General features: G+C 53.3%; 1 protein-coding gene across 1 annotated transcript; it reads right to left on the bottom strand.

Annotated features, from left to right (window-relative positions):
* Window positions 1–7,786: 7,786 nt before the first annotated feature.
* VRTN (vertebrae development associated) lies at window positions 7,787–10,721 on the bottom strand. The gene has a single exon (XM_063159385.1). It carries the CDS (start codon window positions 10,719–10,721, stop codon window positions 8,694–8,696), a length of 2,028 nt encoding a protein of 675 aa, XP_063015455.1. The 3' UTR covers window positions 7,787–8,693.
* Window positions 10,722–18,774: the final 8,053 nt, after the last annotated feature.

An 18,774-nucleotide genomic window follows, 5' to 3' on the forward strand; every position in this document is an offset into this window, starting at 1 on the left:
TATCATCTAGCTGGTGTCTGGGTATCTTGGAGGGAGGTGTATTTCAGTGTAGATCACAGTGGGCAAATATCACCAAGAATGGTGGTGTAGGCTTTTTTCCCCCTGTGTAGTTGGACAAGAATTAGGGACAGAGACTGGAGCATCTGTGTGAGTAGGAGTAGCATAAAATCTGCTTGAAGAGGGGCAGAAAAATACAAACATCAGGAGGAAATAAGCAGATCTTGCTTCTGATCTGCAGACAGAGAGGCAGAATTTGCAGGGAAGGGCTGGCATGTCCAAAACAGATGAGGTGGCCTTAGAGAAGAGTAATAAGGGGCAGACTCACCTGGCACCCATGTGATGGTTTGCATTCTCCTTCCTGCATGTGCTCAGCCTTCCTGGATGTCCATCCCTCCAAATAACCAGGCAAGGGCTCATCTCTGCCCTTCAAGTACCCCAGAATCAGCAGGGGTGGGAGGATCTCTGCTGATTCTGGTCGAGACAAAATTATTTGGGCTGCCAGACCAGAATCTACAATAAGATACAGCATTTGCCTCTGAATTTGTAATTCTTCCAGCTGGTTCCCTGCAGGGGCTTCCAAGGGTGGGGGGTCCAGCAGTCTTCAGCCCACTTCCCATGGGCAGTCCATGCCTCTGAACCCCAAACTGCTTCTTTGTCTTTTTTTAATTGGAGCTGCATGGGGAAGGAGCAGGCTAAAGGGCCAACAGAATTAGAGTCTTTTCCACTAATAGCCTGAATCCCTGATGAACTTGTCAAAGCGGGGGAGAAGGGGCTGTGCCAGAGCATCCCTAAGGGGGGCATTATGCAAATGCAGAAATTAGTTGGAAACAGCCTGAAGGGAAACATGTGGAAATTTAAATCCAAGAAGGAGCATGATCACTGCTGAATAACTTATTATAGACTCACAGCCTCTGCTGTAGCTGCCTGAGCAGAAGGGAAGGAAGCAAAAAGGCAACAAGACACAGCAGTCAGGGAAGGTTCAAGCTCCAGAAATTTGACTGAGCTTAAAAAAAAAGTTAAATTAAACTACCAGTGGGTGTGGAAGAAGTGACTCTTCACCCCCTTCCTCCTGCCCTCCCAGAGAAGGGGTCCCTCTCCCAGCCAGGACCCTCAGCTCAGCAGCAGAGCTCTGTAATGGTCCAGATCCCACAGGGGATACTCAGGAATTTGGGGGAAAGGAGGAATAGCCTCAAGTTCTGGCCTGGCAACATGTCTAGCTCAGAAAGAAGGAATGGAGGGAGCCTGGCAGGTCACTGCTGTGGGAGGTGATGCGGAGGGCAGAAAGTGCAAAGATGACCTTTGTCTGTGTAGAGGGGCAGTGACAAAGTGACATCTCTGGTGGCTGATGAAGGAAACTTTGGGGTCTCTGAGATGGGGATGGAAGAGGGTTGATGAAACAGTGATGCCAATGCCCATGCCCTGGCTCAGTTTCCCCACCAGTACTACCAGCCTTCATCCTAAGCCAGTGACACTGAGTGACAGATGTGGACAGTCACCAGAAAGCCCATTCCCTGCCCCCTTCCCCAAATCTGTGCACAAACGCCCCTCTCTCGTTTCACACACTCTGTGGCCTTTGGGTTGCCACAAGTGCCATGACCAGGTGTCCCAGATGCCCTCCTTGCTATGAGGACAACAATTTGGGGACCAAGCCAGCCCCACTTCCTGGACTGGTTGAACATCCCCTCCATCCCTCCCCTGCCTTGGAGATGCTCCTTGCTCAGCCAGGAGCTCAGAGCAGCACTGTCTGAGGTGTATTGGGACTTGGTTTCTTTTCACAGCAGTGGAAAACACATTGTCTTCCAGCCTGAGCTCCTTCTGTGACTTCCACAGCATCAAGGTGAGCACTTCCTGCAGGCCATTCTCTTCAGAAGCAGCTGAGGACAGGGTGGATGAAGCGTGGGGATGGCCTTTGAATCCTACCCCCCTCTGCATGCAGCCAGGAAGAAAGCTGCTGAGGAAAGAAGTACCAGCCCCTCAGCACAGATCTGAATGATCAATACATCTGAGCTGTCACCTGCTCTGCTGCCACTGCTCACCCCTGGCAATCTCTGGTGTGCCAAAACAGTCTCACTGCCTACAAACAGGAGCTGGGAGTACTGATGGGGGATGCTGGGATGGCGCCATGCTGGATCTCACTCCTCTTCCCACAGGTGAGAGGATGGCAAAGGGGAAAAATATGGTGTGGTTTGCAGGGGACTCAGAACCCCTGTGGGACACTGTCCCCAGCCAATGGGATCCACTAGGACACTGGTCCTCCCACACACCCCCAGCCAATCTGCCCCTCCCTGGGGTCAGCCCCAAGGTGGGTGATGTGGAAACTACCAGAGCAGGATATGGGGTGTCCTTCCTGCTGCACTCCCAGCACCCTCACTCCCTGGGAGGACAAAGCCACCATCTGCTCTTCCACCAGCACCCATCGGGGGGTGGGATTGCAGCCATGCTGGTGGAGCAGAAATGCCTTTATTTCACCCCCATGTCTCATCTGGAGGATGGGGAGGAAAGAGACATGGGGAAATAAAAGCAGAATGACTCCTTTGCTCACTTAATAACATAGTGAGTGTTTTCCCTTCACAGTAATCCAGTAAGGAAATAGCTAATTATCTGAGACAGGGCAAATTTTTATTTCTGTCAAAAAAAAAACCCTTTAAAAATCATGTAGCAGTGCATCTCTTCACTAGTTTATCTTTTCCTCCTTGCTCCCCAAAACCAGCCTGCAGTGGAGAGAACATGGGGAGGCACAGCCTGTGGCAATGCCATCTCTCCTGGGGCTGGTGAGAGAGGATTTTTGCAGAGAGAAGCCAATTAGGAGCTATTGCTCAGGCAGGCATCAGCTGCTGGGAAATCAGGAGCTTCATTAGCTCTGCTCTCACCACACACACAGGCAGCAGCTCACTCTTGCACAGACTCTGGCAGCCACACGTGCCAGAACACACTGTTGGGGTCAAGCTGTCCCCGTGGGGCAAGAGGACAAGTGCTGTCAAGAAGAGACAGAGCACCAGGGGGGGACACCTTGCTGAGGACAAGGCATGGTCTCCATGGTCACTGGCGAGTGACAGGGCTTGCTGTGAGGGTGACACAGGAGGGTGTTGGCACCACCCTCCTCTGCCCATCTATCCCTTGTGGTGCCAAGGGGCTGTATCCAATACAGCCCCCTCTCCACTGCTCCACTCCATGTCCTCCTGGTGTCCAGGCACAGGGACATTTGGGGACCAGGTCTGCACGTGTGCTGCTTGTCTGAGCTGACCCTGGTTTTGCTCCAGTTGATGTCTGGGCTGGATCTCAGAAGCAAGGAAGGCCTTTGCAAGTGGACCACAAATGCCCTTTAGCAGGTGTATGCTGCAGATGCAATTTAAATATTCTCATTGATGGTACTTCAGAAGATTTGGAGACTCAAGACTAACAGGTGTCAGAAGCACCCAGCTTAGGAGTTCCTGGGCCAGACAGAGCCTGTGTCTCCCCACCCAAAATCAGCAGGATCTCCCCTGAGCAGAGAAGCTGGAGCTGCCCCTCCAGCTATGACAGAGAGTGGGATGGGGATGAGGATGGGATGGGGGCAGTGGTGGAAGAGCCTCTCTTCTCCCCCCACCCTGCCCATTTCTGCTCAGGAGCTTTTCAGGCTGCAGGGCTGTGCTCAACTTGCTCCCATACTCAGAAGGCTTCCCAGCAGAAATGCCCCTGCTCTGCAATTGCTCTGTCTACTTTTGAGACACAATGCTTAATCAGTTTGTAATACTTGCAGTATTTGCTGACTTCATCTTTAAATAAATCTTGTTGTTTAATCAAAATGTCAGGCAGGATCAATCCCAGTTTCTCACAGAGGTCAGAGTGCTGCCTTCTCCTGGCACAGGGGGCTGAGGGACAGCCCAGTGGGCAAGGGGCCCTTCCAGCCACCCAGGCAGGCTCCCTGCCCAGACTCACACAGTTATGGAAGGGCCTTGAAGATATAACTTTATTCTCAAGCACCTGAGTTTGGCAGGAGTGTGTGTCCATCCTGCCACAGCTCTCCTACCTTTCCCAGCACTACAGTTACCAAAGTGATGGAAAGGGGATGGGGAGATCAGTAAAGGAAGATGACAGGGGAGGAGAAATGAAATGCAAATACAAGTGCAGTATCTGCTGAAATGCCATCCTCAAAATAATATAGCAAAGTCTAGGCACAGGCACCAAACTCTTGACAATATTAGGCTAGAAAAAGGAAAGTTTGCTTCCTAAAGTGCTTTCATACCTGAGTATTTTCTCCAAAACTGCAGTATTTTCCAGATGTTGACTCTGCAAAAATAGCCTTACACATCAGGTTACTTGTTTTCTAGAAGAGGAAAGGCTGGAACACTGCATCTGGAACTTGGCCAAACTGCTGGGATGGAACCACACCAAGAGTTGTCAGGTGGGGGCTGGTCCAAGAAAGCTAAGACAGGTATTAATGGGCTGTTGATATTTTAGAAGATCAGTTGGGCTGGAGGATAAGATCCTTGAGGATCTATACAACAATTGATCTTCCATATTTTCACTAGCAAGCTGGCATAGGAAAAAGTGTCATTTGCTAATGAGACAAATTAGGAGGGTTCTGAAATACAGAAGAAGAGTAGAGAGACTGGGCTACCTTGAAGGCAGGAGTGGTGGAGATGGGATGAAATGCAGGGAAACACAATGAGGTGTTGCCAGCAGGAATTGCTGCAGCAGGTAGGGAGGTCCTCAGCTGGCAGCAACCAGGGAAAGGCCTGAGCCATTGCTCTAACATGAAAAAGGCAGATCCGATGTTTGGGTAATTGGTTCAGTAAAAAAAATATTCATGAAGCATAATGGCAGGGCAGTGATGGGCCACAGCTGGACTCCAGAAGACATTTTCAGCCACAGCACATGAGATGAATTTTAATGGAAAGGAGGCAGAGCGGGTGGTAGAAGAACAGGGAACAGTGACCGTGGCGGGCATAACCTGCTGGGACAGAGGCAAATGGTTCCCCACACATACCCCTGGGGCACAGGAGGAAAAAGATTCTGTTTGAACAACTGAATTGGCTTGGCAGCACTAGTTGCCTGTAGTCGGAACCTATGGAGGGAATTATGCAGGGGACTGGTAAAAATGATCCCTTTTTTTCCTCTCATCTTTTTTCCCCTCCCCACACATATATTTTTGATAATGAATTGCTGCTATGCTTGTCAGCACGTGAGCAGTTTTGAATGGTGGCTCTGGCTTCTCTATCTTCCTGCTGCTGCTACTTCTCTACTCTGATGATCCCAGGGAAGCACAGGAGCTATCCTGTGAAATGCAACCCTTTTGCCACCTTGATGTGCTTTTAAGACCAACACTATTGCTCTTTGCACCAACAAACAAGCTGCCTGTGCAAAATCTGGAGGTAAAGCCGTTCTTGAGCTAACATGTATCAGCTAAATGTCCCAAAGCTTTGCTCGGGCACAATCAACTACTCAGCACCTGGGCAGGCTCTGCTGCACTGCACTGCCCACCTCCCACACTCCTCCCAGGGATGCAATGAGATGCCTTAGTGGCAGGGCAGAGGAGAGCCCCGAATTACAGGTAAGCTAAAGGCTGGCCCCTGTGTGCTTGGCAGCCCCCCAGCTCCTGCTTTTCAGTCACCTTTTAGTTTTCATCGTTTCTGGGGTCAGTATTTATGAGCACCTGTCTGTGAAGGAGTTGAGGTGACACCTGAGCTAAAGCTCACTGCCCACCGTTCACCACCCGGTGCCTGGCACTGTGATGTGGAGCAGCAGAGCCCGCCCCAAACTCACCTCTCAGCACCAGCCCAGTGTGATAGCAGCAAGACATTCACCAATCAATTCCTACAATTTCCCCCCATTTAAACTGTGCTCAGCCACAAATGACATCAATAATGAACGAGCACTCACTCTCTAGGTGGTGCCAGCTGGCAGTGATCCAACATGGCCTGCTGCCATCAAGGCATAGGGAGACAAATGAGTATTATTCTCCCCACCATGCCTCACCCAGGCATCCAGCTTAGGGCATGGAAAATATTACACCCAGATCTCTTCATCAGGGCTTCTAAAAATTGTCTTGCAAAGGGTTGTGGAGCCCAGTACCCAGAAGAGATTCATCCTGCAACTGGCCAGGTGTGATGCATACAGCATTCCCAGTTCAGGGAGAGTTGGGTGGTGTGAAGCAGAAGCCATTTCTTCACCCTGCAGAGCACTGGGCCACACCACAAAGGCTCCCCCAGGCTCTCCTGATGCTCACCTGCCCCCAGCAGCACCTGACCACCATCCATGGTGATGGATGCCCCACCCTGCTGTCAGGCACAGGCTGCCCCAGCCTCATGGCCATCGACACAGGGCCCATGTTGGCACCAGCCACTACCAGAAAACCCCCCCTTCCTGCTGCTTCCCTTGGCTCAGGCATGGCAGAGAACACTCTGGGGGTGGGTCTTCCATCCATTCTCACAGCTGCTGCCACAACCACCACTGCTGCTGAAAGCAGCTATCTCTAGCCTCCAGCAGTTTGGAGACATAGGTAATCTTTCTGCAGTAATTACCAGCTCAGTCCCTTAGAGGAGTTCATGGATGAGTCCTCCCTGGCAGCTAATTACTTCAATTACTTCCTGACACAGAGCCCAGGGCTCTCTGCAGCAGCACACAGCACTGCCTGGCAGCTGCCTGCTCCTTATGTGCCTTCCTTCCCAAAACAGCAAGTGCCATAGAACCTCTCCTCTGGGACCACAGAGGATGTGCCAGACTGGATGGGCAGTGGTGAGACCCCACCGTGACCAAGGACAAGGAGCTAAATGGTTTCTTAGACATGCCCCAGGTCCTGGTTCAACATGGCTGCCCCACCACAGGACAAGCCTGAGCACCCCTTTCTCCTGCCAGGCTGCTGCAGAAGAAAGCTCAGCAGAACTTTCTAGCACAGGGCCCCTCTGCCTAGGAGGCTCACAGGGAATGAAGCCAGACTACTCAGGAACAGGCTGCAGCAGCCAGTGACAGGTTCCAGACACCTTAAGGAAAAACAAGTAATTTGTGAGCAGTTTTGGGAGGAGGTGGGGCAGAGCAGGGGGATGGATTTGGGACAGACACGCCACGTGTGTTATGGCATCTCCTCTTATCATGGTCACCAAAGCTCCTAATGCCCTGTCAAAGGCATGAAAGTAAGACAAGAGTCAGTCCTGCTGACCCAGCCTCAGGAGCTGACCTTGTAAATGCAGAGCTTGGGAAGCTCTCCCCACACATCTGTAGGTTGCTCTGAGTTCTGGGAAGCAAGACCAGGTACTGCAGTTGGTGACAGCCAGCCCTAGACATCCTACAGTTTAGTCCTGCACAGCCATGCCGACAGACAGCACAGGAGAACTCACACACTAAGGGGATGGGGGTTTTTGGAGTCAGGCAGAGACCACCTCAGCCTTACACCTCAAGATGCTCACAGGGCAGAGGTACAAGCAGGTGGTTTCAGCCTCCCAGTACACCACCACCACTTCAGGGCACGACCACCACCATCTCAGACATTGTCTGTGCACCCCTGCTGTCACACAGGGCTGGGCACACTGGGTTATCTCCAGCCTTGTATCTGTTCTGGAAAGCAAGCCTTAGGCTCTTACCAGGGAAAGCACAGCTCCAGCCAGGCCTCCAGAGAGGCAACATCAAGCAGCAGACACTCCCCACCAGGAACCATAAGAGGACCTTCTCAGGAGCAGGGACTGACGTGTGCACAGTCTCTCCCTGCCCATTCAACAGTTTTAGAAAGCAGAGGGGGAGAGGGAAAAAAAGCCTTGCCCAGAAACCATGCAGTGAGAGTGAGAAACCACACAGGGCTAGGAGTGGAAGAGTCTTTATTACTTTGGTTTCTTACAAGTGAGAAATACGCATCCATGTTGCTTGCAGCACAGCACAGGGGATGCAGGGACACTGGGCACACAAGTTGCAGTCTCTCTGCATTCTCCTAGACTTCAGGAAGAGAGACCCTAGAAAAGTAGGGTAGCTGCCAGCTGAGAGAATAAAGGTTTGTGTGAAAGGTTATTGCTACAAGACCTGAAAGGTCAGGGACAGCTTCTGCAGAGCCTGCAGAAGACACTGACTCCTGGCTTAGCATTCCCAGCATACAGATTACAGTGAGGACACAAACAAGTCGCCTCATCTACCAGTCTCTCTTCTCCATCTAGGAAAGATTAGGGCAGCCAGAGGCGGGGACTAAAAGCAAGAGCTTCATTCATCCCAAGTGAAGCTTTTATTCTCCTTAGCTGGGAAAAGCCCAAAGATGCTTCTTACATAAAGCTCAGCACTCCCCAAACCTCTCCTCACCTACAGCTGAGCCAGTACTACTCTGCTCACTGATGAGATGCTAGGCACCTCCATGCTCATCCTGAACATCCACATTACTCATTCAAGCAACCACCTGGGGCAGAGAGACTTTCACATCCTCCATCTCATGAGGCCCAGCAGCATCCCATGACACTGGCACAGTATTACCTCCCTTGCTCATCCTCTGAGCACAAAGAAAGGAAAATTACCTGGCCTCTCTCCCTTGGGATACTCAATGCCTTCTCCTTCCACTCCTCCAGCCTCTGGCAATAGGCACTATGAGGATGCTCCCATACCTGATTGAACCACACAAAAAAGAAAGCCAGAGACTAGGAACAAAAGAAAACCAAACCAGAACAAAAATCAGCGAGGCCCCAACCCGGGCACTGCACCAGAGAGCCAAAGGGCACAGCAGCAGAGGAGCTGCGGCCAGCTCAGGCATCCACCAAGGTCAGCCCATCGTGCAGGGCGCGCTTCCACATGTAATAGGTGGAGCGGGCCGTGAGTGGGAAGCGGGCACTGAACTCCTTGTAGGTTGGGAAGGTCTTCGACTCAAAGCGCTGCTGCAGGAACAGCTTGGCCTGCGCCTTGAACTGGGCAGTGGCAATGACATCCATCACAAACATCCGGCTGCTGGCTCTCTCCGACATGGCATAGCCTGAAATGCTGGTGTTGCACGGCACAGCAGGCACTGGCTTATCTATGTGCTTGGTGGCTACTTCCACATGGCACTGAGGTTTGAGGCCTGGCTCTGCTCGTGGAGGTGCCAGGGAACACACACGGTTCAATGGCAGGCTGGAGCTGCTCCAGGGCAGGCGACGCTGCCAAATGGTTTGGCCACTGCCCTTCCAAAACCAGTAGGCTGTGGAGGAGAGAGATGGATAGCGCAGGCGGTACTTGCAGAACGGCAGCTGCCATTGCTGGACCTGCCTCCTGGCCACGTCTCGCAGCTGCTTTCTCCAGCACAGAGAAGGATGGAGCTGCAGCAGACTCCTGGATGCTGGCCGGTCTCCATTCCGTCTCTTCCTAACAGGCACACTGCTTGGCTTCAGCTGCAGGAATGGCTTTCCTATAGCTAGAGTTTTCTGGTTATCCAAGGGTGACTGGGGGTGCTTGAAGTTGGGGTTCTCCTTGATTGCTTTTCTTCGCCAGTTATAGTAAGTGGACCTGGAGATGCCTGGGAAGCTGCGTTTGAAGCATCTGTAAGGCACTAGAGTGTTCATGGAAATGCATTTCTCCAGGTAGGATTTGGCTCCTTGCATAAAGATTCCTGCTTGAATGGGATCTGGAGAATTACTTGAGGATTTCAAGCTCCCCTGCGGATTTCTTGGCTCATTCACATCAGCCTTTTTTGGGACAACCCTGTGAAGTTCCTGCAAGCTGTGCGCCTCAGACAGAGCAGAGGTGTCACCATTGACCATGCTCTGCATCTCATGCTTCCAGGCATAGTACGTGGATCGGGAGATTTCTGGAAACATTTGTCGGAAGTGCTGGAGGGGGATGACATTGCCCTCCTGAAAGCAGGACTGCAGGAAGTGTTTAGCTGCAAACCTGGCAGCCGCTTTCTGCCGGTGCTCCCGAGACTGGCGCTTCCAGCGGTAGAAGGTGCTCTTGGTAATGCTGTAGCGGTCACGCAGGTTGGAGTAGGTCAGCTGGGGGTCACTGTTCAGCAGCTCAAGGGTCTTCATGGGCTGGACAGGAGGCTCTGGTGAAGGTATTGTGGGTTCCAGCTCCTCCAGGCCAACCACAGCCACAAAATACTGTGCTTTGAAAACCTGCCGGGAGAGCTGCTGCCCCGACCACATGATGTGCAGCGTGGAGGTTCGTGGGCCACACTTCCTGGGCCGGATCAGCCGGTTAAAATAGGGTCGGATCTTCAAGTTGCTCATAGGATAGATGGAGTAGATGTTACACTGCAGTACTGAGGCAAGAGCATAGACGTGCCACATGTTGGCAAAGGTGCCGGGAAAACAGGTAGCTTTGATATCAGCATCAAAGATGGCTTCCAGGATAGCCATGGGGAGACTGGTCATCTCCGGGGTCTCCTCAGTGCAGAGGGAGTAGCGGGCAGCCTGCAGCATCACTTTGGAATCAATCATGCCATTCAAGTAGTATTGTTTGTGCAGCAGCATCTCCACCACAGTTCGCACCTGCAGCTCCAGGCTGAGGCTGGGGTTGCCCCAGAGCAGCACACTAGCAGCCTCAAAGAGGCGGTTCCCCTCGCCCTTGCAAACGAGAGGCAGCATGTTACTTGGGGCATCCTCAGGATAGAGGCTCCTGGCTACCCGGTCAACCTCCAGCTCCTCTTGGAACTGACTTCCACAATAACCAGGCAGGGAGAAGGATGACAAGGTCCTCTCTGCCTCCAGCGCAGCACTGGTGAGGCCCTCCAGACCAAAGCATTCGGTGGCTTCCTGTAGCTCCTGCAGCACAGACTGCACCAGCTGGTGCCTCTGGATCATCCTGAAGGATGGCAAAAATAAAGAAGTCACTGGAGATGAAAATACTGCACACTCCAGACTGGCAGTGACCCGGCCTCCAAGTCCAGCTCGCAAAGGACAGGATGGGGGAAAAAGGTAGAGGAAAGGCCACCCTGCACATTCCAAGGACAAAGGAGGAAGCCCCAGTCCTCACCAGGCAGACCCGGGAGTGGAACAGCTCAGCTTGCTCACCAGTGACCTCCTGTGGGCAGCACATACCGCACAAAGCCTACACTTGGCAAAGCGAAACTAAGGATTGACTGCTCCCATGGGGTGGGAAGCCAGGTCACCTCCTACCACGGCATACCTGGTTTTGGCCTGGCATCACCCCGACACCGACCTCTCCCTGTAGTGGTTTCATCATTTCCACTTTACTACTCCCCTATGAGCACCCAGAGAGAAGTTTCCCTCAAAGGGAAAACATTTGCCATCGCTGCAGGAAAGGACCTGTGACAGAGCCACCCTGCACGGGGCCATGGGTGCACCCGGTTCAAGCACAACAGAAGATGGGGCAAGGAGCTTGCCTTCTCCCTCAGAGCAGGGCACTGCAGCTGCACCCACTGCAGGCACCAAAAACTGCCACAGAACCTCGGATGGAAGTGACAGAGCCAAAGCCATGGCTACAGTACCTGAGCCAACACTAGATGTCACTTGCTGCTCAGCTGGCACACACCACCGGCAAAGGAGAAGGCACGAAAGGAGGGCTTCTCTTGGATGAGCTACCAGGCAGGAGGCAACCCAAAAGTACAGACAGAGTCCAAGCACTGAGTGGGTACTATAGACTCTTTATGGAGCACTCCTCCCTGCCTGAGCCAGTCCCAGTCTCGTCCTACCTCCCTCTGCATGCCAGAGAGAGGAATGGAATGGAATACATGGAACTCATGGAATACAAAGGGTCAAAGCTTTGTGTTTCTACTGGATTCCACATAGGAATCCAAAAGCTTTGTTCAGCTTGTGGAATCCAGTAGGGTCCCCATCACTCCAGGGGCTTTCATGGTGGCTGCACAGCTCTCAGCTCCGGCTTCATCAGTGCAGCCCTCTTCAGCATCCTTTCACAGTCAGACAGCTCAGGCCTCTCCCCAGCCAGCCTACTCTCCCCCTTTTGGGCCAGTTTTCTCCCAGGGACCACAACACCTCACTCAAGAAGCCAAATCTCCTCCATTTTCTCCTAATCTTCATTCTCATATCACACCTACTATGTACAGCATCACTTTGCAGCCTGCTCAGTTCACAGCCCAGCCAGAGCTCACCTTCTCTCAACACTTCACAGGTACGACTATGCACTCACAGCTCTGTGGGTACATGAGGAACAGCAGAAGCAGGAAAAGCAGCAGCTCTACAGTAAAGCAGATGTCCAGCCAGAACTCTCCCCATTTTCAGCCCTGCTCCAGATATGGTTATTAGTGTTGTGACATCTATGGCCCCCGGCCATGAACAAACCAATGAGGTGCCACAGAATCACACAGACACATAAAAGTTCTTCTTCATAAGGAGCCTCCGTGCTGCTGCCACTGAGTCTTGCCTTTAATCAGATCACAGGTAATCACCAATTGTATCCCTTCCCCTGCTCCAAACTTCTCCACAATCTCCTGCATGTCAGAGGCCAGAGCGTTCTTACAGCTGCTCCCACAGCTGTAGGGCATCAGTTACTAGAGACAAACACAGGAGAATGCACACAGCTGTGAAGCAGGGAAGATAAACCTGTCCTAAAATCCTGGTCTGAGAAGGTATGGAATTGTCACTTCAGGTCAGATTTGCATTGTTGTTTTCCTAGAAGTCTGTAGAAACTTTAACTAAGACTATGTTGAGTGACATGAGCTTGAGGAGCTGAAACAAAGGCACAACTCAGGACAACTACAGGGCTGAGAGAGCCCAAGTTCTCCCTCTCTGTGGTCTGTAAAATGCTTTGGGAGCCAGCCACCTCCCGTTCCAACAGCCAAGGTCTGCTGAGCACTGTCCCACCAGAAGAGCCAAGAAAGACAAGACAGATGCCTTTCACCCAGAAGAGGGTGAGGACATAGTTGATATAAATTAGAGAGCATCAGCAACAACCCTGGTATTTCTGTCCTAGTAGGCATTTCCCAGCCCCTTAAGGACTGAGGAAGAGCTAGAGGCACAGCTTAATGGCCATTAATCCTTTTCTTCAGCAATAAATCCACAGCCTCAATGTCACTGTCAGCTCCTGCTCCCAGAGCAATCCCAAGGCAAAACCCACAGCTGAATCAGCAGCAGGGAACTCCTGGGGCAGGTGGAGAGAGGCTTGGGTAATCAGAAACAGAAGTCAGAAAAGCTGGGGGGGCTTGGTTCACGGCCAGATCAAACCCAGCAGCTCTCAGCACAGAGGACCTGATGCAAAGGGAACACTTCTCCCTGCACAGCCCCAGGGAAGCATGCTGAACACGACAGACAAATGTTCACTAAACCACCTCAGCACCAAGAAGTAACCACGGGAGCTCTCTGCTGCTGATAAAGGTTTTACCTAACCTGCCACTTTTGCATTGTAACAGATAAGAAACAACTGCAGGTCACGTTCCCTCACCTAAACTGATGGGCTGGTGGCATCCAGTAGTGCAAGTTCCCCCAGCCAGTCCCAAAATTGCTCCCACCAGCAGGAATCCAGGAGACTTCAGCCCCAACTGCCCAAGACCCCATGTACCCCAGAGGAGCAGGGGTGTTCATGCACCCCAGCCCACCTGGGTACAGCGGCTCACTGCCCAGCCCCAGCTGCGGTTCACACCACCCCAGTGGTACCGGCACTCATTTGAGAGGAGGATATTTGAACCAGCGGGACCGTGCGGCAGGAGCACAGAAGTGGTAGCCTCCAGCAGCTGTCTAGGCAAGAAATATTACTGGAGGAGCTCTAGGGGCAAGCAGCAAAGGCAGCAGGATGCCTGCTCCATCTGCCAATATTCACAGATCCACCGAAGTTCATAAATGGGACGTAGCTCACCAAGAGAGGGAAAAGCCTCAGACCCACCTTAACCTAGGCCGAAGCGCTGCAGCCTAGTCCGGCTTCGTCCGCCCCTCGGGCGGGGGCACTGAGCGCTCGGTGCGGGCGGCGCCTGAGGGACACCCCCGGCCCGGCACCCGCGGCTGCTCACGCCTCTCCCGGAGGCGCCGGGGGTGGCTCCGTGCGGCTGCCCCGCGACGGGGCCGGCTCGGCACCCCGGGTGGGAGCACAGGCGGCCGCTCCCCTCGCTCCCCTCGCCAGGAGACAAAGGGACACACAGCCCCGGACCGGGGGAGAGGCCGCCGGTGCCCGGGCAGCTGCCGAGCGGAGACCGAGGGCACAAGGGGACTGGACGGACGCCCGCCCGCCCGGGGATGGTGCCGCCACAGCGGGACAGCCCGCGGCTTTGGAAGGGACGGCGAGGAGCCGCGGCCCCGACGGCGCCCAGCACGGCTCGGCACTCACCTGACTCCGCGGGTCAAGTCACGCCCAGCCCGCACCCCGGGCCGCCCCGCACCTTTAAGGGCGGCGGCAGGAAGCGGCGCGGAGCCGCGGCCGCCCCGGTGCCAGCCCCGCAGTGACCCCCGGGAGCGGGCGGCCGCGTGCGGCGCCGGGCCGGGCCGAGCCGGGCCGGGCCGCCCCTCCCTCCCCTCCCCTCCCCTCCCCTCCCCGCCGGCCCCCGCCCTCCCCTCCCCCGCCAGGAAGCGGGCCATCCCCGCGGCCCCGGCCCAGATGAAAGCGGAGCGGGCCGGGGGTCACTTCCAAAGCTAAAGTGATAATGGCCATTGTGCCGCCGCCGCCGCACTTAAAGGGCCCGCCGCCTCCGGCCGCCCTGCCCCGCTGCGCCCCAGAGCGCCCGGGCACCCCGCGCCCCAAAGCATCCTCATGCCCCGCACGGCTTGAGCCGCATGGCGAGTGGCGGAGCCCATGGGACCGCGGGGTGGGAGCTGGGCGCCTGCCCCAGCCATCGTGTCCCACGGGGAGCAGGCATGTCCCGGGTGAGTGTCACTGCAGCCCAAGGATTGGCACAGCTTGTATCTGTGTCTGAACCCTTCTCCTGGCTTGCTCCTGAAGAGGCCATGGTCCTTCTGTCCTGCTAGCTAGGACATGCCCTTTCCTCTCTCCTTCCCAAGTGCGGCCCTTTCACCAGCAAGGCCAGGCTGGTGGGACCTTTGGGCTCCAAAGGCAGACAAAGCTGCCCGTCAAAAGCTTCTCATTTGTCTGTGGGAGGCACCCAAATTACAGAAACCTTTTCTCTGTCCTCAACTCTGGACAGCCTTACATCTGCCTGCTGATGCCTGGGCCCTCAGTGGAGCTGTCTTTCTCCCCATTATCTCTGCCCTGCTGCCTCCTCAGCCTAATCTCATGGCCGAGGTCCCCCTCCTTAACTCCCGATCTCACAATGCCTTCACCCTGTCTCTTGGGCATCACGTGAGGCTGTGCAAACAGCCAGCACATCAGGCACCTCGTTCCAGCATCGATCCAGCATTGCTAAGTTGTCAACACCACCTCCACCCTATGGCGTCTGCACACCTCCAGAGCTCTAGAGCTTCCTCCAGAACCTGTCTCATCCCAACCTACACCTACAAACAGGATCCCAAGGAGCCCATCTGGTCATCGGTGTGAGGCCTGGATGCATTTTAATGACAGGGGTCATAGTTTGGTCAAGAGGGAAGAGCTGGGATCTTCACTAACTGTCAGTGCTTTCACGTCCCCTGTGTGTGTGTAGCTCTGGTTGCAGGTAGTATCTAGCCTCCTCTCCCTCTCCCCAGCCTATCCCTGGGGACCAGCCTGAAACCTGCCACAATTCCTCCAGATCCAGCGAGGGGCACAGAGTAACTCCTGATGCCAGAGACAGCAAGGGTTTCCTGCCCCACATGCCACTGCCCTTGGGGAACCTCACTGTGGCATGATTTCTGCTGCAGCATTTGGCGATGAGAGGGCAGGAGGGCTCACAGACACACCATGTATAGGATTCCTGTGCAATTCAGAAGCAACCAAACACAGATATTTCAGTGGGTAAATGTGCCCAGCTCCCTCTCCTGCTGCCTTTGCTTACACCGCAGTCCAGGGGCAAGCATTGCTGCACAAATCAAGGCATACCTTCACTGCCCTGAAGCACATATCCCTGAGCATTTTTTCCCACTTCTCTTGTCTCACATTTGATCCCAGGAATGCAGGGAGGGTTTGACAGGAGGAAAGGGCTCCCTGGAAGCTGTGGACTGGCCGATTGAGAGTCCTCCCAGCCTCATTTAGGAGTCATCATCCCAGGTGACACTGAACACTGGCCTTCAGTACTCAAAGAGGTCACTCTCACTGGACCCAGAAAAGCTACAGTGCAAGGAAGAGAGACCTAAACCATTCCCTGGTGAGCTTTATCCCCTTCAGACAATCTTTCAAAGCCAGCTCCATTCTCTCTATCAACCTGTCCAGTCCTGGCTCTTTTCCCCTCTGGCAGGCTGGTGTTCATATCCACAGCTGCTGAGCTCCCTTCTCATCCTTCATCCTTTTAACTTCTTCGGTTGCAAATGCAAAGCGGTGCTCACAGGGCAGTGAGACACTGGTAAATGCCGGAGTCAGCAGGGTCAGTGATTAACATAGGAGCTGGAAAACACACAAAGAGACAGCTTGGGCAGTTCTGTTATGCAGATGACTGCACACACCCGCTTCCAGCTTATAAACAAGTAGTTAGCATTTTTCTGTTCCTTGGAGGAGTTCAGTGGGGCACCAGAGTGCTTCCTGCTTTGGTGCAGGCTGCTTCGTCATTACAACCATGGAGACCTTTGCAGTTTGGCTATGGCTGCCAGAAGCTTTTCTGTCTGTTGGGTTTTAACCTGCCTGCTTGCAGCCTGTTCTCTCCCAGTCAAGGCTCAGAGAAAAGGTGCAGAGATGTCCAGCTGTGGGGGTCTCCAGGCACACGTGCTGTAAGGCAGGTTTTACTGCTCCAGGTTTGGGCACAGAGCTTTCTCCCAGGTCATGAGCAACCTCTATGTTTAGCAGATAGAATTCTTGTTGGCTTGACCCTCATGAGGATGTCTCAAGGACTTAGTGCTGACTTCTTGTATAATAAGACAGGTCTTGCTCTGGTTCTGTCACTGGAATGTGACAATCTTGACAGTGTCACACATGGGGACAACATTTAAACACTCAGCTATCCACCCCATCAGGAGAGTTACCCACTCCAACCTAGGGGATCTCCAGGAGTGGAGGGAGTCAGAGCACCCTACCTACTGCAGAGCTGTCCATGGGTGGACCAGATGAGACTATTCAGAGAGGATGGGATATAACTGAAACACCTGGGCAGCCAAATGCCTTTTGGGGCTGGCCAGACTGTGGACCAGTTGCCAAAACCACTTCTGGAGCTGGAAAAGGTTGACCCACAATACTTTGTGACCCATTTATATTCTATACATGGGCTAAATTGGTGCATCCATCTTCTTAAAGTCATTGCTGGTACCCTGGCTTCTGTTTTTCCCACCTTTCTTGCTCCAGAGCACTGCAGAATCTGAATATCTCCAGGAAGTCAGGGGAGGTGGGACTGTAGAGGGGCTGATGGAAATGAGAGCATGGGAGCTCCTAGGAGGGTCCAAAGTGTCTACTGTCCTGGCTGCTTTCTCTCCTGTGCCTTGCATTACTCCACAAGGAAAGAGCAATGAGCAGAGCTTGCAGCCTGAACTGGCAAGAGAAATCAGATTGCTGCAGCTGCAATATGCCCACCAGTCTTAGGGAGAAGGAACTTCAAAGGGTTCCGGTGCAATATTGCTCAAGAAGGACCTGGAAAACATGAAGTCCCCCTCAATTTTTGTAGTAACTTGTTTACTGTGAATGACAGAAGTCCTGTTTTGGCATTCACATTGTCTGGTACTTCTCATTCTCAGGCCTGAAACCACCTTTGAACCCACTGCCTTATGTGTGTGCTGAAGCCCTTAAAGTGATGCTCAGAGAGCAATGGTTGGGCTCTGCAGAGAAGTCCTGTGAGGCACCCTCGGGTCTGTGCATGCCTGGGACAGTGCTGGACCAGCAGACAGGTCTGCTTCAATCATACTGAAAGGGAAAGAAACAAACTATAGGAAGTTTTCAGCCAGGAGTAGCAGAGCTGGAGTGATTAAATTATAAATAGGAGATGATGTGAGGAAAAAATCTATTTAGTGGTGCTGAGGTGAGAACTGGCAGGCAGGGATATTCAAGTGCATCAACGTCAGCAAGGGACAGCAATTAACAGGAGTGACTTCAGCTGAGAAAAAAAGGAGCAATACAGACACAGAAGTATTTGGCCTGAATTTGAAGACAGCTTAAGGGCAAGGCCCAGTCAGGAGTTTCATCTCCCAAGGGAAGTGGGGAACTTGCCTACACATTAGATCCCACCTTGGACAAGAGACTGGAGGCCCCTAGGTCTCTCTCACACCCTATAGTCCTGTTCCTTTGAAGTGAATCAGAATTTAGGGTTCCCCATCATTCAGCACTCATCAGTGCCTCCTCCTTCCCATCCTGCAGAGAACACCAAGGGCTCTCATTGCTGTTCTCCTCTCTCCAACTTAAAATAACTCCTTGTGGGACATGGGGACATCAGTGCTGTCTTCTGAGAGCCACTCCCTGTCCCTCTCCTAATGGTTACTGCTTCCTAGTTCATCTTCTGGGTCATGTTCAGCACTGACCAGTCTAAAGCACTGGGACACACAGGAGAGCCAGGTCTGCTTGATCCCCACCCTGGGGAACCAGAGCCTTGAGAATAGGTCCCATCTCTAATTCACCTCTGCTCATCTCGGGGCTCTTTTCCCTTCTGGCTTCTGTCCAGCTGGGCTCCCTTTCTCTTCCCATTCTGTGAGATAGGGGGAAAGTTTGAACTTGGTGTTGGCACTGCGCTCTTGCTCCACGAGGCCTCTGTGAGGCTCCCAGGTGCACAGGAGGACATTAAATGTGAAACAGCAAATGAAGTACCATAGCACTGAGCAAGGACCAGGAGTCCTGGCCACATCCTGTGGTCCTGGCCATAGGTGGGAGAGTGGGGGAGAGCTGGGAACTGAAGGAGATTCAAAGTCAAGATCAAAGCATTTCCCTCTGAAGCCCTAACACTCTCCTTCCCTC

The sequence above is a fragment of the Melospiza melodia genome, chromosome 6 (assembly GCF_035770615.1).
Source record: "Melospiza melodia melodia isolate bMelMel2 chromosome 6, bMelMel2.pri, whole genome shotgun sequence".
Classification (NCBI taxonomy): Eukaryota; Metazoa; Chordata; class Aves; order Passeriformes; family Passerellidae; genus Melospiza; species Melospiza melodia.

What these genes read in the sequence shown, in the direction of transcription:
- VRTN (XM_063159385.1), bottom strand. Translation starts at nt 10,721, where the DNA reads ATGATCCAGAGGCACCAGCTGGTGCAGTCTGTGCTGCAGGAGCTACAG.